A 21,397-nucleotide genomic window follows, 5' to 3' on the forward strand; every position below is an offset into this window, starting at 1 on the left:
TACTTTTTTTTCTATAGTGTACAAGCACGGCCATGCTGCTGGACTGCAGGGTGGTCGTAACCATAGAAACTTTCTCTGCATAATAAATGCTATTTGCTGAACTGGCAAAACCCCTTTAAATGTGCCTGGAGTTGTGTGGTATTCATCATCCGGTTCCGCAGGGCATTGTTCACAATGAAGTGGTCATCAGTGTGGGATGTGGCCAAAAGACATCCACTTCTATGCCTTTCTGTGACTCTTCCAGTCTCTCTGTATGTCTGTTGCAACCTGTGATGACACTCTGTGACACTCTAAGCTCAGTGGCCACTTGCATCTGAGAACATCCTGCTTGAAGCCTCGCAATGGCGAGGTACTGTTGATCAACTGTTAGGTATCGTCTTGGTCTCATGATGTCAAAACATGAACAGCATGATGAGGAGGACTGTTTAAATACCAATTCTAATTAAATCAGGAAATGTATTGTGTGAATTATCTAACAAACACCTGTTGTGAATTTTGCCGTTAAGCTCCTTGTTAGAGAAAAGCAAGTTGTGCAAAAAGTACTGAAACATTGAACAGTACGACATGTGCATTCAAAAGTTTAGAGAAGGTCACATTAAGTTCACCTGTAAAGATTAGAGTGCATTTCAGGTTCATCCTGAAACTCCAAAAATCCAAAAAATTTTGTGAGTAGTGTATGTTGATTTGTTTATGTAGATCACACTACGCAAGAATTACAGAAAAGAGACCAACAACACGTGTCCATCATTTTGACAGCAGCAAGAAAACAGAAGACCTTATCAACTGTGGCAGCACTCGCCTTACAATCTCATGCAGGTAAGCCCGGGGGAAGGTGGTTAAAAGATTTTGTTCTTGAAGTTATACAGTCCAACACCGGGGAGGATCCAGTTCCTCAATTACTCAGACATGATTCCAATACTTTACAAAGTTTGGCCCTGAGAGTCCTTAACGAGAAACTGTTATTTACAGGATACTATAAGAAATAGTGTCCCATCAAAACAAATTCTTGCATACCAATACTCTTTTTTCTTCTCTTTTTTTTCCCATTAGTTATCACTGGGTACAGATTAACGTAATAACTGCATTATTTCGACACAGTAGGGGGAATTTATCATGAGGGGAAAATTTGAAGTCATTTTTTCTTGAGTCTGCGTTGGAGTACTTTTACATTTATCAAATGTCTCATGTTACTTGATAAATCTGTCTTATCCTTAAACCTAACACTTTTGTCTAGAGAAGCTACTCCAGTTTTCCTACTCCACCCACCTCCTGGAGTGAGATTGCGACTTTTAAAAAAATTCTCGATGATAAATCTGGAGTGAAACTCATTAACATTGCTAACCACACCCACTGTTCCACCCACATTACAAAACTGGAGTGAGTGGTGCAAAAATGCAAAAAGTCGCAACATTTTGCGCAATTGAGTGTAAAAAGTTGGAAAAGCCCTACAGTATTTTTGCAAATTTTTGATGCCAGAATTCCGGAGTGACGGTGTGATAAATCAAGGCCATTGTTCACAAGTAGATTTGTAACATCCGAAGTCGATTCGCATAAAACTTTTTTTGAATACTGTACAGAGCGAGCGCTTCGTACAGTATTAGAATGTATTGGCTCAGATAAGCCTAGACTTCGGGTAATAACATAAAAAAATTATTCCTACTGTTAAAAACCTTTTCCTGAACTCGGGTTCGGTTCCAAGTGGTACCTTGGAACCGAACCCAAGTTCACAAGACATTTGGGTTCCACACGGAACCATGGCATTCTCACAATTGGAGTCACTTTGTTCTTAGGGTTGTCACATATATGTGTGTATATTATGTTTAAGAAAAAATATCACATATATTATTTCACTCATATGCATGTTTATCCAGGGTGTAGCTTGATTTAGGCCAGTTTTCACATTTGCAGCAAGAGATCCGGCAGGATGTTCCGGCAGAAAGCGCTCTGCATCCGGCATTGCTGGATGTTGCTTGTTGCAGTTTTTGTTCTGCCGATTCTTGGCATATTTGCTGTGTAGCAGGTGGGACTCCGCCGTACCCCATTATACTTAATGGGGCCAGTAGGCATTCCGGTACCGTCTGGCAATGCCGGATCCAGAGAATGCTGGGACAGCCTGCCTGATCTCTTGCCTCAAATGCGACTGCGCACTCCCTTTTGTAGAATGATGTGTGCACACATCTTCATCTTCATCCAACGAGTGAATATTTACAATGCGCCGTCATGTCACTGCACCCGGAAGTGGTGCCACTGAAAGCTCTGACATGTCGTTCTACAAAGGGCGTGCACAGGCGCGGGATACAGTGCTAGACCAGAAAGGTCTAGCACTGTCAATCTAATGGAAAGGTGGGCATGATTAAAAGCAGAGGGCCGTCATAGTCGAGCACCAGGGAACGTCGCTGGAGCAGTGCTCGACCTGCATAAGCCTACTACCTGGTGCTTGAATGGCTCATTTGCATAAATTTAAAAGCTCATATTTCTCTGGGGCCGTAGTACCCCAGAGGATAGGTCATTAGTATTAAAGTCTCGTAAAAACCCCTTTAAATGAATCACAGCACATATATGTGTGGAAAGTAGCATCATTTTGTGTATAGAGCTGAGGACATGGGTTGCTAGAGGGCCACTAGCACATCTGCAATATCCGGTCCCCATACGATTTGATACATATGCAAATTAACCTGAGATGAGTCCTGTCCCTGACTCATCTCAGGGACAGGACTCATCTCAGGTTAATTTGCATACGTATCAAATCATTTTTTTTACACAATAAAAGCACACAGAGCTATGGGGACTGGATATTGCAGATGTGCTAGCTGCCATCTAGCTACCCATGTCCTCAGCTCTATACACAAAATCCCGGTGACAGGTTCCCTTTAACTATTGTGCATAAAAACAGCGTCGACAAATAAAGTCAGTGCATGTAGCGCTAAGAATCCAAAAATGTAAGCAACTAAATGAGAATAAAAAATATCCATTGTTTTTAATGAGCTAAATATTATTTATTTTAAAGAACCCTTAATTCCAGGGTGCTGTACATATTATAATGGATTACATACATATATAACACCAAGTATAATAAAAAATGAACTATCTGAGTGACAGACTGGTATAGAGGTAGACACTGCCTGCAAGGGTTTGTAGTATTCTAGGGAAAGAGAAAATAGGTGGGTGTAGAAGCTGCTCATGGTAGTGTAGTGCCAGCAGGGTTCAGCTTCAATGAGGGGGAATAGTAGAATTCCTCTTCAAATTCCAGTTTCAAGCCTGGCACTCTGTACATAACGCCTGACTTTCGCAGTACACTTATGTACACAGCTTGCTATGTCTTTTAATGTAGGTCATGATAACTTAATAGTTGCCTCCAGTTCATGTAATTCCAGTGACATCTGTCTGCATCTAAATATCAAGCTGCTCCCCAGAAACAAAGGTACTAGATGTTCTAGTAATATAATTTTCCAACACCACTATCAGTAAATCTGATTGTCAAACAGTTCATTTCTAAATCAAATTCATCATGATGCTGTGACTAATCTCTACTTAAAATCCTGACAAATGTTACATATTCCTAATTGAATTACACAATTACTACCATGATAATTTACCACCAATTAAGCTTCCCTTTTCCCAATTGCTTATTCTCAATAAATGTTTTAACAGGCAGATGTTTTACACATTACATCTGAATTAACTATCTATTTGTGGTCCTTATCATAATTCCAAGGCATGCTTTTGTAGAAGAAATCAATCAGGAATCTGACTTTTCACTCAACTCAAAGAAAGCAGGTCAAAAATATATGAGTATTCTGGTCTGTGGTGTATGTGAAGACTGAGAAACCTAGCCAATACAATTTCTTAATACATACACATGTGGACAAAATTGTTGGTACCCTTCCGTTAAAGACAGAAAAATCTACAACGGTTACAGAAATAAACTGACAAAAGTAACAATAAATAAAAATTTACTGAAAATTTAACTAATGAAAATCAGACAATGCCTTTGAATTGTGGGTCAACAGAATAATTTATAAACCAAACTAATGACACTGGCCTGACTAATGATAGTACCCTTAACTTAATATTTTGTTGCACAACCTTTTGAGGCAATCACTACAATCAAGCGATTTCCTTACCCTTCAATGAGACTTCTGCAACTGTCCACAGGTAATTTGGCCCACTTCTCGTGACAAACTGCACTGCTACAGACTGCATTTTAGATCCTTCCACAGATGTTCAACAGGATTTAGATCAGGGATCAGAGAAGGCCACATCAGAATAGTCCAATGCTTTGTTCTTAGCCATTCTTGGATGATTTTAGCTGTGTGTTTTGGGTCAGTATCCTGTTGGAGGACCCGTGACCATGATCTGTCACTGAGACCAAGCTTTCTGATACTGAGCAGTACATTTTGCTCCAAAATGTCTTAATAGTCTGAATATTACATTGTACCCTGCACAGATTCAAGACATTCTGTGCCAGATGCAGCAAAGCAGCCACAAAACATAACTGAGCCTCCTCCATGTTTCACAGTAGGTACAATGTTCTTTTCTTTGTATGCTTCATTTTTGTGTCTGTGAACATAGAGCTGAGGTGACTTGCCAAAAAGCTCCAGTTTTGTCTCATCTGTTCACAGGACATTCTCCCAGAAGCTTTGTGGCTTGTCAACATGCGTTTTGGCAAATTCCAGTCTCACTTTGTTATGATTTGCTTTCAACAGTGGCTTCCCCCTGAGTCGTCTCCCATTAAGTCCACTTTAGCTATGACAGCGACGGATGGTGCGATCTGACACTGATGTACCTTGACCTTGGAGTTCATCTCTAATCTCTTTGGAAGTTGTTCTGACCTCTCTGGCTACCATTCATATTATCTGTGTCTTTAATTTGTCATTAATTTTCCTCTTGTGACTACATCCAGGGAGATTGGCTACAGTCCTGTTGACCTTAAACTTCTGAATAGTATGTACCACTGAAGTAACAGGAACATCAAGCTATTTGGAGATGGCCTTATAGCCTTTACATGTTTGTCTATAAAAAAAATTCTAATCTCCTGAGCCAACTCTTTCCTTAGCTTTTTGGGGTCCATGTTTAGTGTGGTACCACCATGATACCAAATAGCACAGGGACTACTTTTCACCCTTTAAATAATCAAACTGACTGACTACAAGTTTGAAGACTACTGTGATGGTAATTGCAGGACACATCTTAGTTTAACATGTCCCTATGGTCAAATTATTTTCAATATTTTCTAGGGGTACCATCATTTTTGTCCAGACCAGTTTGATTAGTTTTATTTTATTATTATTATTCTGTTGAAACACAATTCAAAAGCAATTAGCTGATTTTCTTTAAATTTTTATTATTACTTTTGTCAGTTTCAAGTTATTTCAGTGAACATTGTGGGTTTTTCTTTCTTTAACGGAAGGCTACCAACAATTTTTTCCAAATGTGTACATGTGAGAAGGTGGCATTGGTCTGTCTTCTCTGATTACCTAAACCAGAGGGCCTCTGTTGAGAGATAAAACCCCTTTGAAACTGCTGACAGTAAATGATTTGTCTGGTTTCCTGCATTGATGACCTATCCTCAGGATAGGTTATCAATATCAGATCGGCAGGGGTTCGACTCCCAGCTCCCCAGCCAATCAGCTGTTTGAAGAGAATGCAGCGTTCGTCCTGTGTTCACCATTGGCATCATAGCAGTGAACAGGTATAATTACAGCTCCTCTGTTCCATTCACTTGAATGGGAAAGAGCAGTTATAGTTTTGCTCCACCCCATTCGAGGGAATGGGACAGAGCAGCTGCAATTACTCCTGTTCACTGCTGTAATGTCGAAGACGAGCAGGTAAACAGTGAAGAGAAGGCATTGCTTGCACGAGTGCTGCATTCTCTTTACAACGCTAATCAACAGGAATGCTGGAAGTCACACCCCCACCAATCTGATATTGATAACCTATGCTGAAGATAGGTCATTAATATAGGAAACCAGACAACTCTTTTAAAGAAATGTGGCACAATATTCTAAGCACACTTCCATTAATTTAAATGGACCTTTGCTTTCTAGACAAAATAGGCCAATTTCTGGTACTGGAAACCTACCACAACTTTGTAGGCACAGATCACAAAATCACTAGTCCTTTGTTTACAATATTCTATAAATCACAGGCACTGGCCAGGCAGCCACCAGACAGAACAGTGTCATATCATCGAATCGTCTGAATTTAGCAAATCACAGAAAATAACTATCCAATAAAATTTAATAGTAACACAAAAGCTAAAAAAGATATAGCAAGATACTATGGTGTATGCACACAGACTCGGCAGATACTGTACACTCATGAGGAAAAGATGATCTTGTTTCTAAGTAGTCTCTACATTTTTCTGTCAACAGCGGGATGCCCACCATGATAAGATCCCACTATCCAGAATCTATACTGTTAACCCCTACAGATCAATCTATTACAGGGAGAATAATGTAAGAAGTGATACAAGATAGTGGGCAGGGCAGACTAAAGTGGCAGTAGACAAAAAACTGATTGTAACAAAACATGAAAATGACGAATAAATCATATAGATAAACAATGTCTATAAGTTGAAAGATGGACAAAGTCGGATTCATTTCCCTCCACCCTACAAGGAAGAGTTCCTCAGGAGCTAATGGTGGTATAACGTAACAGATTTCAAAATGATGTGCATCCAAGTACAAAACATATTGTGACTTGTGCAAAGACACACAATGTCTGCTAGTGGGACAACAGATAGTGAAGGTGCATGGACAAAACAAACCCTAGTGCCATATTAAGATAATAATATAGTCACATACTAAACAGCAATAAACCAGACACTACTCTACTAAAAAACGGTTTATATATCTACTCGCTCCATTCACTTGAATGAAGCAAGTACTTGTAATGACACTATGCCGCCACTGTAAGGGAGACAACGCGAGGATAGGTCATCAATATATACTGCCTGCACAATCCCTTTAAAGTGAAAATTTTGCTTTATTTGTGCAAATTTTCAGGTCTGATCCAGGTATAGTAGTTAAGATTCATTGTAAAACAAAACATTCAATGCAACAGCTCTCTGCAAACCAAATAAAGTACAAAAATGCATAATAATTGCTAGAGCTATACTTATAAATTAGAGATGCTTGGCAAATCATTTTGTACAAAATTATTTGAGCCCGTCTGCCGCACGTCAAGGCGATCTCTGTAAGACGGGTTCCTAACACTAAATTCTACCTGTTATGTGCCATATATGAAACTGGATATTTCGGCCACATAAGACCTTCTTCAGAGGTAATAGCCTGGGGTTGAAAGTGAAGCAGGCTTCTGGTGCCTGGACTGCTACCACAAGACTACTTTGCCTTCAGCCATAGATTTTTACCGCTGGGGCTGAAGACCAAATTGTCTCGTCTGATGTGCCATGGATATTTCTTCTATATAATTATTGATTGTAACAAGCCCCAAACTTGGCACCTAATTTCAGGAGCGCAGGTCTCAATTTTCAATAACCCACACACCAATAGTTATGTGCTTCTTACTAACCACTATAGTCATAATACACTTTATTTGGGTAAATAAAATTCAGATGCTTCTCACACGCTTTTTTTGGGCTGTGCATTGGGCCCCCTTGACCATGTGCCTTTGCGTTTGTGTCTATCAATGGTGATAGAGAACCAACAATCACACTTAAAGCAGTATCACACATGTCTACTCCTCTAGGATATACATTCAGGGACAGACCGGGTTTTAGCCATAGAGGTAAATTTTATGGTGGGCTAGTGCCCAGGGGGGCTGCTTGAGCCCTTCTCATGGTCACTGCCCAGGCACATAATGATCTGAGGTTCTCAACATTAATTAATGTAGGAGCATCAGTTTCTTATGGACCTGGCCATTGGCTGCAGGTGCCCTCCTGAATTCTACTGCAGCGAGGGTGGTGGTATTTTGTGCTCCACTGTGGTATCTGGTTCTGCAGGGGCAGTATTGTGTGCTGGATTACAGTATTGCTGGCCCTACTTGTGTTGTCCCGGCTGAATTGCGTTGCTCTGCCTTCTGTCAATTTGAAAACACCTACAACATGGGGCCACTTTAAGTTCCCAGTCCACCCCTGTATACATTGCATTTTAGGTCCAGCTTGCAGCTAACACAAATAAAAATGTATCATAGGGAATAACAGATATTTAATCCCATTTCTCAGTATTTTAGCATATGTAGAAAACTTCAAAAAGTACCTGTTTACCAAGCTCAGAGCCTTTCAGGAACTCATCAACAGAAGCCCCTTTTCTTTTGATCCGTGGAGAATCATAGCCATCCTCTTCTTCATCTGAGATATCATGTACTGCATTGCTCCTCTCACTGTACAGGTTCCTCTTCTCATTCTGAGGTGGGTGAAACTGAAATTAACATATGCAAATGTACGATATAATTTGCACCCTCTAATCCTGCTAACTAATGGATGCCTGGACAAATATGGAAACTAGAGTGACAGAAAATGTTAAGGACATGGAAATGAAAAGCCCATCCATAGCATGAGTCAGAACTGTCCGCACAGGAATATTTTACGATGAGTGAAGTTCTAAGTAAGCTCACCCCCTGAAATAAGGTGGATTACATCAATTCTAGTGATACAGATACTTTGCCTGCTCCTCTCTTATGGCTGTCATACAGGTTCTGTCAAACTCCATGTACAAAGATATTTTTCCTTAGAAGCTGTGCATAGATTATGAAAGAAAAAAAGCTAAAAGAGCATGTCTAAAGTGAATGCATACATTACCCTGGTACTCTCTGCAACCCTTTGCGCTGCTTCTCTTGCGATTGCTTTGGCCATTGTGTTAGAAATAGGTGCACCTTGAGGTTGTGGAAGTATCCGCTGAGGAGACGGAGACCTTCTACCATGACCTGGACTATGAAAATTTGATGTTGGAGGTTCCAGTGTATGCCCGTGGATGGGTGACACTATATGGGAATGGTCCCAAGCATCATCCAGTTTTCGGTGTGGGCATACATGTTCATCTTTGGTATCTGATACACCAGCCGTAGCTAATGGCTTGCATGTGGACATAGTCCTTGGATGTTGTTGTGCTGGAGTCATCAATAAATCAGATGGAATGACAGCAGTGCATGAGTCTTCAGATTCCCCTTGGGCTGACAAGGTCCTCACTGTAACTTCATTGGCATCCAAATTGAGTATTTTCATGAGGTCCACTACAATGTTTTCTGCTGCAGGAAACACAACTTCTGCCACCTGTGTTTACAGACAACAAAATAGAAGGTTAAGAGGCAAAAAAACTAGCTAGAATATTGGTTCATTAATATCAATGGCAAATCTGTAGATTTACTAGAAAACAATGGCGCAGCGCAATAGATAATACATTTTAAGTCAATTGTCTCCAACCTTTGGCTCTTCATCATGCCCTGACAGCAGTATAGGCTTATACTTTTTTTTATAATTTTAACAGTACTGTATATAAAAGATTTGTCCATGAGTAGGAAATATGCACTACAGTGTCAATCTAAAAGCTCTTCTACTACTTACTGCCATTTCACACTCATGATTGCACTTAAATCTCATACCAGTGAGAAAAGTATGGGGAATATAAAAGGCTCTTGGTGCCAGTAAATTGTGTTGGGGTAAATCCAAAACCAATGTCATCATTTGGAAAGGACTATACTGATAAGCAAGGTGAAGGGTTTATACCCTTTGTTCGCCACTAGAGGGCTTGTTAAGACCCTCTAGAAATCCAGTCATCAGATAATGAGCTATAATTACATAGATAGCAGTAAACACTGATCAGCCAGAGCATAAAAAACACTGAAAGGTGAAGTGAAAAATAATTGACTTGTGACAAAGGCAGCAAGTGAACAGTCAGTTCTTGAAGTTGATGTGCTGGAAGCAAGAAAAGGAGCAAGCTTAAATGGGATCTTGGTGCTGACTTAAGTATTGGTCAGTAGTTTCAGTTTGCCTATACATGTCAATTTGTGATATACTTTATTTCCCTGTGAATGCCGGTTACATAATCCTGCTGCAGAAACTCCTTACGCTCATATCAATCTATGGCTCTGCTCGGCATTCTTCTGACGAGGGCTGGACAGAGTGCATACACCATTACTTGGGGACGGCTTCTGGGAACTCAGAGAAACCGCCCATCCAAATTAGAATGCTGATGATGACCTCTGAGACTCTCCGGACTAGAAGACTGTAGAGCAGAGTCATGGATGTGATGAGAGCATAAGGAACTTCTGTTGCAGTGGATGCTATTATGTAACTAGCATTCTGATATATCAAATGAGATTTCATAGGTAGATAAAGTATATTACAAGTTGACACGTTTTGGCAACTGAAACTACTGACCAATATTTATTCTAGCCTGGAGATCCCTTTTATAGAATTTAGTGACTTTGACAGGAGCTGTAATCTCTAAACTACAGTAGGTCAGTGCATCTCCAAAACAGAAACTCATGTGGGGTGTTCTCAGTATGCAGTGGTTGGACAAAGAAGGAAAACTGGAGAAGGCACCCAAGGCTCATTGATGCGCATGGGGAATGAAGGCTATCCATCTGGTCTGCTCCCATAAAAGAGCATATATACACACATATACATAGAGTATAATACAAAGGTACTTGCACCGCGTTATGTATGGGGCTACGTAGCTGGCAACTGGTCAGAGTAACTATGTCGACCTCTTGCCCTGCTAAAAGCACCTACAACGGGCACACGCGCATCAAAAGTGGACAATGGAGTAATGGAACCAGGTGGCCTGTTCTGATGACTCATGGTTAAGGTCAGGGGACAAACGTGGCCACATCAGCGTTGTGCTGCATGAGTTGCGTCCTGTACGGGGCCAGGTGATAACTAAGAAAGGATAGAGCGCCTCATGATCAGTCACTCAGAAAGCTACATCGCCAAGCACAGCTGCTATTATTAGTTATCTGTGAGGAGAATCCATGTTTCAGAGAAGTAGAGACCCTGAGATCCGATGGGGCAGTTATGGACTGACGCCTACACAGGGGACCTGTTCTGGACTGCTGTCACTAGCTGGGCATGCTGGAGTGAGTGTATGTTCTGGATGGGGTCACTCTGAATAATGCAAAGTGGCATTGAGCACCTCTGGCCTGGAGACTATAATATGAGTTGGCCTAAACCTGATACTAAGAAGTTGGTGGTGACCAGAGACAGTGACCCAGTTAGCCTGACAGACCTTGCAACTGCTCCATGCGTGTGTACTGAGGATTGCAAAAGGGGTGTAAAAGGGGTTAATATGTGTACTGTGCTCTGAGTAAAAGGCCTGTCCTGTGATTATTGGGGCCACTTGCTTTTCTTTAAGTGCATATTCTGTCAGAAATTGCTATTTTGCTTGTATCGACTGCCTGCAACCCCAGTGATCAGCTTTTTGCAGAACAACTTGTGTAGTGGCCAGGAAAGGTACTGCAAGCTCAGTTCCATTAACTTGTATATTCCAGTGCATTGTAGCTCCTTCGAACAGCTGATAGGCTCTACAATCCAATATTGATGACCTATCCTAAGGATAGGTTATAATTACTAAAGTCCTAAACTACTCCTTTAAGAACTACCAGGTATTCTTCCTATTTTACCTTAATTCTGGGTCCAGACTTGGCGGATTTGCCATACATTTGCTGAATACATGTGGATAGGGTTTCAAGATCCCATCCACAGGTAGCAGAAAAAATATGTCTTGAAAAACGAGCATGCCACAGATTTTCAAATCTCAAGCATGCTCGTTCTGTTGCAGAAAAACTGCAAATTTTCACAATTGATTTCACTCTTTTCAATCCATAGGTTTAAATCCACATGAAAATTTTCTCTAATGAATATAAAATACCGGAAAATGAAAAATGAACACCTGGAAAACTTAAAGGGCTTGTCTCACTTCAGCAAGTGGCACCTATTATGCAGAGAAAGTTAATACAAAGCACTTACTAATGTATTGTTATTATCCATATTGCTTCCTTTGCTGGCTTCATTCATTTTCCCATCACATTATCCACTGCTCGTTTCTATGGTTACAGACCACCCTGCAATCGAGCAGTGGTGGTCGTGCTTGTACACTATAGGAAAAAGCGTTGGCCTCTCTGGTGGCTGAGACCACATGAGCTGGTGCTTTTTTCTATACTGTGCAAAAATGAATCCAGCCAGCAAAGGAAGCAATATGGATATTAATAATACATTAGTAAGTGTCTTGTATTAACTTTCTCTACATGATAAATGCCATTTGCTGAAGTGAGACAACCCCTTTAATGTGAAGTTTGAGGCACAGTCACATAAGTATTGGGTGGCATGAAAACAGTCATACAGATGATGGATATCCTCCTGTGGTATGTCATTCCAAGCTCTTTCAATTTGGATCTGTTATTCAGGTAAATATTGACTGCTGAACATTGGAGATCCGTTGCAACATCCAGTCCCAGACATTATAGATGGGGGAGAGATCTGGCAATCAAGCTGACCAGGAAAGCTGCTGGATCCCTGAAGAGCATGTTGTGTAGTACGGGCAGTGTGTGGGCAGGCATTATGTGGTTGGAGCACCATGTCTCCTGAGTCAAAAAGGCAGTAGGACTGATATCAGGATGTTCCCTCCACAAATACCTACCGGGAAGGGCCATGGTAGATGATGGCGCCCCACACCATGACACTGGCAAACAATAGTGTTCAGTGATGGAAGCAAGTTCTGTCTTAGTACTTATGATAGCCACAATAGAGGGTGCCCCACCTTGGTTGTGAGTTCATTGACCAAGCACCACTAGCAGTTTATACTCAGCTCAACTGCATTGTTTTCCAGGTGTTCTTTTTGCATTTTCCGACAGTGTACTTTGAGTTCAAGCCCTTAATACTATATCACGTGCATGTACTGTACGTCATAAGCGTTAAGAGGTTGTATGGAGTGTGTCAAAGTGCGGGCTCGCTTCATACATGGCGAGTTCTGGAGGCATAATACACCAGTCAGCAGTGCAGGGATCGGCGATGATGCCGATCCCAGTAATTTAATTCCTCACATGCCACTGTCGATAGCAACTGTGGCATCTGTGTGGTTAGACAGAGGAAGGGGGCTCCCTCTGTCCTGCAATTGGAGCCCTGCAGTAAAATTGCAGGGCTCTGAATGGTTGCCATTGATTGCAGTTTATGGGTCAAGTGTTCAGAAGAACAATTGTACAAGTCCCCTAACAGGAACAAAAATGTACAGTAAGAAATTAAAAAAAAAAGTTTAAGGAAAAGTCCCTACAACAAAAATAGTCAAAATTCTAATTACCCCTTTTCCCCAATTTTGCATATAAAAATAAACAATAAATAAACAATAAAAAAGTAAACCATATCTCCGCATCTGAAAATTTATTTTCCCGAATTTTTTTTTATAAAAATTGATTAGAAGTTGTACAAAGCCCAAAATGGTACCAGTAAAAAGTATAGTTGGTCCTCTAAAAAAAAAAAAAACAACTCCTACAGCTCATACAGAAATATAAAAAGGTTGTGGGTGTCAGTAGCAAAACTTTATAAAAACTATACAAACTTGGTATCCCATAATCATACTGACCCACAGAATAAGGATGTCTTGTCACTTTTAGCACATAGTAAATGGCGTAATAAAAAAAATAACTATGGCAGAATTATGTTTTTTTTCCCCCAATTGCTTGGGGACATATCACTGCTGCTTGGGGACATATCACTGCTGAGGCCAGTATTTGGCTGCATCTGGAAATTTACAGGCTGGGGACAATAATATTGTTGAACGGAGTCAGGACACTGGTACAAAGCAGTGGGGCACAGCACACCCCTGGGTATAGTTACAATGATGGAGGGTGGACAGCCCCTTTAAGGGGAGATTTATGAAACTAACTGTCTAAAAGAAAAACTGAAAAATTGTATTATTTGTTAAAAAATTTAATTGTGGTTGGTTGCTATGGGCAACAAAGAGTTTGTTTTTTAAAGACTGTTTTCATAAACCTTTCCCTTAGGCCTCTTTCACACGACCGTTTTTTTTTCTGTTTACGGGCCGTTTTTTGCGTTCCGTATACGGAACCATTAATTTCAATGTTTACGCAAAAAAAGGAATGTACTCCGTATGCATTCCATTTCCGTATTTCCGTTTTTCCGTTCCGTTGAAAGATAGAACATGTCCTATTATTGCCCGCAAATAACATTCCGTGGCTCCATTCAAGTCAATGGGTGCGCAAAAAAAATGGAACACATACGGAAATGCATCCGTATATCTTCCATATCCGTTCCGTTTTTGCTGAACCATCTATTGAAAATTTTATGTCCAGCCCAATTTTTTCTATGTAATTACTGTATATGCCATACGGAAAAACGGAACGGAAAAACGGAACAGAAACAGAAACACAACGGAAATAAAAAACAGAACTACGGATCAGTGAAAAACAGACTGAAAAAGCCATACGGTCGTGTAAAAGAGGCCTTAGGCTAGGTTCACAAATGCGACACAAACTCCAGTAGTCTGTTCTGGCATAGCCGGATACTGCCTCCCATCCCAGTATCCCCATTGACTATAATAGGATCCAACATGGATCTGGCCAGTTTTGTCATACTGTAAATGCCGGCTTCGGACAGACAAAAAATGCTGCATGGATGTTATCTGTCGAGCCGAAGGCTGAGATTTATGCCAGAAACCAACTGGGTCCCCATCAGATCCCATTATAGCTAATGGGGATTCGGCGTTATGTGTCAGTATCTGGCTGTGCTGGATACGGTAAACTTTGTAGTCTGTTCCTCTGCCAGAACAGACTATTGGACCTGCATACTGTATGTGAATACACCCTAGGTTTTCCTCCTTGTGCGGCAGTATATGACTATATTGGATACGGTAAATTCTGGTAGTCTGTTCCTCAGACTACTGGAGTTTGTGCCGCATACGTGAATGCACACTAAGGCTAGGTTCACACAAAGTATTTTGGACGAGGATTTTGACAAGGATTCCGTGCAAAAAAATGCTAACCAAACCGCACTCAGAACTTTCCATTTGATTTCAATGAAAAATCGGCATTTTTGTCCATACAGTACTTTTTTTCCCTTGGCAGTTTTAAAAAATCACATCGATGATTCTGTGCGGAATCCGCGTGTATAATCCTATTGAAAATGGCCAGGAATGAAAGTTGTGGCAAAAACTGTGTCAGATAAAAACCACATGTACAAAACACTATGCAGATTCTACATGAGGGGTTTTTTCAGCTCAGAGAATACACCATGTGAACCTAGCCTGTGTCTTCCTCTCAGCTGAAAGATGAATGCTATTGTCTGCAATCTAGGCTATCCTCTGTGAGCGAAACATATCTGCACACATCTCGGTGATACAATGTATCAGAGTAGGTATACTGTCATTTATCATTCTGGAGTCCAAGCTGTTTAAGGCTGGGTTCACATCATGTTTTTGTCTTATGTTTAAAGGATACATAAAACATATAAAGTTTAAACGAACCCCTCTGATGGATGCCACATAGTGGCATCAGTCACCATAGAGTTCCATGGTGAAAAAAAACATGTTATATACAGGTGAAACTCGAAAAATTGGAATATTGTGCAAAGTTCTTGTATTTCAGTAATGCAACCTAAAAGGTGAAACTAATATGAGAGACTCATTACATGCAAAGCGAGATAATTCAAGCCTTTATTTGTTATCATTTGGATGATTATGGCTTATAGCTTATGAAACCCCAAAGTCACAATTTTGAGGTCCCCTTTGCTCAGGGGGTATGGATTATTAGCTGACTAGAGTGAGACTTTGAGCCTAGAATATTGAACCTTTTCACAAAATTCTAATTTTAAGCTGCACTAATGCAATTCCTTTTAATTTGCATTACTGAAATAAATGGACTTTTGCACGATATTCTAATTTTTCGAGTTTCACCTGTAGATGTTTTTTTTGCTGGACTCTGCAGGATGGAAAAGCTAGGTGTACTATGCTTTTGCATTCATGTTTTTCCCAATGTGTAAGTATGTAAATGTAAGACAAAAACATGATAAGAAATCAGCCTTAGGCCCCTTTCACACGGGCGAGTATTCCGCGCGGATGCGATGCGTGAGTTGAACGCATTGCACCCGCACTGAATCCTGACCCATTCATTTCTATGGGGCTGTGCACACGAGCGGTGATTTTCACGCATCACTTGTGCGTTGCGTGAAAATCGCAGCATGCTCCTCTTTGTGCGTTTTTCACGTAACGCAGGCCCCATAGAAATGAATGGGGTTGAGTGAAAATCGCAAGCATCCGCAAGCAAGTGCGGATGCGGTGCGATTTTCACGCACGGTTGCTAGTAGACGATTGGGATGGAGACCCGATCATTATTATAACATGGTTATAAGGGAAAATAATAGCATTCTTAATACAGAATGCATAGTACAATAGCGCTGGAGGGGTTAAAATAAATAAATAAGTAATTTAACTCACCTTAATCCACTTGATTGCGCAGCCGGCATCTCTTATGTCTTCTTCTTTGCTGTGTGCAGGAAAATGACCTGTGGTGACGTCACTCCGGTCATCACATGATCCATCACCATGGTAAAAGATCATGTGGCGGACCATGTGATGACGGGAGTGACGTCACCACCGGTCCTTTTCCTGCACACAGCAAAGAAGAAGACACAAGAGAAGCTGGGCTGCGCGAGCAAGTGGATTAAGGTCAGTTAAATTGTTATTATTTTTTTTTAACCCCTCCAGCCCTATTGTACTATGCATTCTGTATTCAGAATGCTATTATTTTCCCTTATAACCATGTTATAAGGGAAAATAATACAATCTGCAGAACACCGATCCCAAGCCTGAACTTCTGTGAAGAAGTTCGGGTTTGGGTACCAAACATGCCGATTTTTCTCACACGCGTGCAAAACGCATTACAATGTTTTGCACTCGCGTGGAAAAATCGCGCATGTTCCCACAACGCACCCGCACCTTTTCCCGCAACGCCCGTGTGAAAGAGGCCTTAGGGCTCATGCACACGACCGTAGCCTGTTGTGCACTCTCCAAATTGCAGATCTGCAAAACACGGATACCAGCCGTGTGCCTTTTCGCATTTTGCGGAAAGGAATGTCCCTTGACATGCATAGGACATGTTCTGTTTTTTTTGTGGGTGCCACGGAACAGACATACGGATGCAGACAGCTGAAGTGAACGGGTCCACAATGCGGATCGGATGCGGACCAAATCTACGGTTGGTGTGAATGGGGCCTTACTTACAGAGGATTGTCTAGACTGGATACAATTGTATACAACCCTTACTGGACAGTTCAGTTTTGGCCTCTGAGTGTAAATGATAACATCTCCATTCACTTACAGCAAGAAGAGATCTTGAAAACAGTTAGGCCTCTTTCATATGGGCGTCGCGTGTGAAGGCCGGATAGGATGAGGGTGCGTCGTGGGAAAATGTGCGATTTTTTCGTGCGAGTGCAAAGCGTTTTAAAGCGTTTTGCACGCACGTGAGAAAAATCGGCATGTTTGGTATCCAGACCCGAACTCGGACTTCTTCACAGAAGTTCGGGTTTGGGTTAGGTGTTGTGTAGATTTTATTATTTGCCCTTATAACATGATTATAAGAGAAAATAATAGCATTCCTAATACAAAATGCTTCGTAAAATGTCCATTGAGGGGTTAAAAATAATAAACAGATTTAACTCACCCCATCCACTTGGTCGCGTAGCGGATCTCCTCTTCTTTCTTCAGGACGTGGGTAAAGGACCTTTGATGACGTCACTGCGCTCATCGCATGGTCCATCACCATGGTGATGGACCATGTGATGGACCATGTGATGAGCGCAGTGACGTCATCAAAGGTCCTGTACCCAGGTCCTGAAGTAAGAAGAAAGAAGAGATCCGCTACGCGACCAAGTGGATGAGGTGAGTTAAATTTGTTTATTATTTTTTAACCCCTCCATCCTTAATTTACTTTTCATTCTGTATTAAGAATGCTATTATTTTCCTTTATAACCATGTTATAAGGGAAAATAATAAAGATCACGTCCCCATCCCGATCGTCTCCTAGCAACCATGCGTGAAAATCGCACCCCATCCGCACTTGCGCACAATATAGAGCTTGCTGCGATTTTCACGCAACACACAAGTGATGCGTGAAAATCACCACTCATGTGCACAGCCCCATAGAAATGAATCAGTCCGGATTCAGTGCCGAGGCATTGAAGTGAATCGGTCCGCATCCGTGATGCGCAATGCACACAGAACTGTGGCCGTGTATTGCGGCCCGCAGTTTGCGTGCAGCAATACGGCCACGGATCACACACGTTCATGTGAACTAGGCCTAAGGCCTCTTTCACACGGGCGAGTTTTCCACGCGGGTGCAATGCGTGAGGTGAACGCATTGCACCGGCAAATCCGGAATTGCGTAACGGCCGCACGGAACGGGACCCCTCGGAAGCACTACGGAGTGCTTCCGTGGGGTTACGTCCCATACTTCCGTTCCGCAAAAAGATAGAACATGTCCTATCTTTTTGCGGAACAGGCGGATCGCGGACCCATTAAAGTGAATGGGTCCGCTATCCGATGCGGCTGACCTACGGCCGGTGATCGTGCATTGCGGGCCGCAGCACGGGCACGGGTCACACACGTTCGTGTGAACTCGGCCTAAGGCATTGAAACAAAGTACATTACAAAGGTACATTACAAAGTTGAAGAATGTTGTATCATACAATGCCTAAGCTTTGAAACTCCAAGGTACCTACAAATTCCACCAAATTCGATGCAACCTATTACACTGGCATGAATAAATGTAAAATCCATTTGTGAACCACTGTAACACAAATATCACTTTAGCCAGTACTTACCTTCTGCCCTTTAGAATACACAGCAAAGCCAGTGACATGTGCTCCATTAGAGGTTCCGGTGGGAGACAGTACGGGTGGTCTCCATGTAACCAGCAGTGTAATGGGTGTAGGTCCAGGATGCACAGCAACCTCTTCAGGTGGTATAGGAGGACCTGTGAGTAAAACACAGATGATAGTACAACACTTGTCTAATACATGTTTGAAGGTGTAACCTGAATAACACACAGAATGTCAAATCCTATAATATGGTTCTAACTACTCAAAAATATTTAACCCACTACACTCCATAGAAAAATTGTAAGTGACCTGCCCTAGATTTTGCATTGGAATTGTTTCAGCTTTGACCCTATGCATTGCAATTAGTGAAATCCACAGCAAAAATGGAGGAGAAGATGAGACACACTGTCATGGTGTCACCATGTGTTGCTGCTCTCCGGAAGGGATGGTAAGGCGTGGTGCACCCCAATGGGAAATAAGTCCAGAGAGTCAGGGTCTGCAGTAAACCAGGGTACTTCTTTACTGGAGGAATTCAGGTACAAAACAATAAAGGTGAGGCATTGGGCTGGCTTCTCTAGTCTCCTCCCTGGCAGAAGAAGGGTTTGATGCTGAGGAAAGGATTGAGCTAGCTGTCCCTCTTTCTCTTCAGAAGGCTGGTACCCTGGTCCAAGGCTGGTGATCCAGGGTCTGTGGCAGCGAATCCCCATCTCAGCCTCTTCTTCTGATCGATGAGTAGTCTGGCAGAGTCTCCTCTTCCAAGCACTGTTCCCTAACTGCAGCACACTAGGGGCTCTGACTGCTATCCTTATATACAGTTTTTGCTAGACTAGAACCTTCTAGTGGGAGTGGTGGAGTGGAGAAACTCAGCACAAACAGATACATTGTTTCAGCTCCCGTATGGTATAGACTTACATTAGAGCTTCAATGATACTTAATGATAAAGACACAGCAGGTTTTCCAGACAAAAACAAGTTTCCAGACATAACAACAGAGCTAAAACCAGACATTTAACCCCTTCAACCCCGGGCCTGTTTTCACCTTCCTGCCCAGGCCATTTTTTGAAAATCTGACATGTGTCACTTTATGTGGTGACAACTTTCAAACGCTTTTACTTATACAGGCCATTCTAAGATTGTTTTCTCGTCACATATTGTACTTCATGACAGTGGTAAAAATAAAAACATTTTTATTCATAAAAAAATACCAAATTTCCCAAATTTTTTTAAAAATTAGCAAATCCCCAAATTTCTATTTCTCTACTTTTATAATAGATAGTAATACCTTCAAAAATAGTAATTACTTTACATTCTCCATATGTCTACTTCATGTTTGGATCATTTTGAAAATGACATTTTATTTTTTGGGGACGTTAGAAGGCTTAGAAGTATGGAAGCAAATCTTGAAATTTTTCGGAAAATTTCCAAAACCCACTTTTTAAGGACCAGTTCAGGTCTGAAGTCACTTTGTGAGGCTAACATAATAGAAACCACCCAAAAATGACCCCAGTTTAGAAACTACACCACTCAAGGTATATAAAACTGATTTTATAAACTTTCTTAACCCTTTAGGTGTTCCACAAGAATTGATGGAAAATGGAGATGAAATTTCAGAATTTTTGGCAGATTTTACATTTTAATAAATTTTTTCCAGTAGCAAAGCAAGGGTTAACAGCCAAATAAAACTCAATATTTATTACTCTGATTCTGCGGTTTACAGAAACACCCCACATGTGATCGTAAACTGCTGTAGGGCGTATAAGGAAAGGAACGCCATATGGTTTTTGGAAGGCAGATTTAGCTGAACTGGTTTTTAGATGCCATGTCCCATTTGAAGCCCCCCTGATGCACCCCTACAGTAGAAACTCAAAAAAGTGACCACATTTTAGAAACTACGGGATAAGGTGTCAGTTTTATTGGTACTATTTTGGGATACATATGATTTTTTATTGCTCTATATAAAGTTTTTTGTGAGGCAAGGTAACAAAAAAATGGATGTTTCGGCACCGTTTTTATTTTTTATTTTTACAGCGTTTAACCGAGGGATTAGGTCATTATACTTTTTTTTAGCACAATAATAGCAGTTTTGAAGCAAAAAATAATCATATTTTAGTGTCTCATAGTCTGAGAGCCATAGCTTTTTTATTTTTTTACTGATTCTCTCAGCTAGGGTCTCATTTTTTGCAGGATGAGGTGATGGTCTGATTAGTACTATTTTGGGGGGATACCGTACGTCTTTTTGATCACTTGCTGTTGCAATTTTTGTGATGTAATGTGACAAAAATGGCTTTTTTTACACAGTTTTTATTTTTTTTACGGTGTTCACCTGAGTGGTTAGGTCATGTGATATTTTTATAGAGCTGTTTGTTACGGACATGGCAATACCTAATATGTATACTTTTTTTTAAAAAAATTCACTTTAGCACAATAATAGCAGTTTTGACACAAAAAAAATGATGTTTTAGTGTCTCCATGTTCTGAGAGCTATAGTTTTTTTTTTTCGGCGATTGTCTTAGGTAGGGGCTCATATTTTGCAGGATGAGGTGACGGTTTTATTTATACCATTTTGGGGGGCATACGCCTTTTTGATTGCTTGGTGTTGCACTTTTTGTGATGT

At 41.1% G+C, this 21,397-nt stretch overlaps 1 protein-coding gene across 14 annotated transcripts in view; it reads right to left on the reverse strand.

Annotated features, from left to right (window-relative positions):
- RIMBP2 (RIMS binding protein 2) overlaps nt 1-21,397 on the reverse strand; it is a 573,825-nt gene that overhangs the window by 124,417 nt on the left and 428,011 nt on the right. For all 14 annotated transcript variants that reach the window (XR_005776163.1, XM_040416249.1, XM_040416247.1 and 11 more), the window contains 3 exons: nt 18,788-18,939; nt 8,762-9,232; nt 8,220-8,366 (listed from right to left, as the gene is read on the reverse strand). Coding sequence is in view for 13 of the 14 variants with exons in the window: in XM_040416249.1 (XP_040272183.1) it covers nt 8,220-8,366; nt 8,762-9,232; nt 18,788-18,939 (770 nt within the window). In the remaining variant the exon portion in view is untranslated. The remainder of the gene's footprint in view (nt 1-8,219; nt 8,367-8,761; nt 9,233-18,787; nt 18,940-21,397) is intronic.

The sequence above is a fragment of the Bufo bufo genome, chromosome 2 (genome assembly GCF_905171765.1).
Source record: "Bufo bufo chromosome 2, aBufBuf1.1, whole genome shotgun sequence".
NCBI lineage: Eukaryota > Metazoa > Chordata > Amphibia > Anura > Bufonidae > Bufo > Bufo bufo.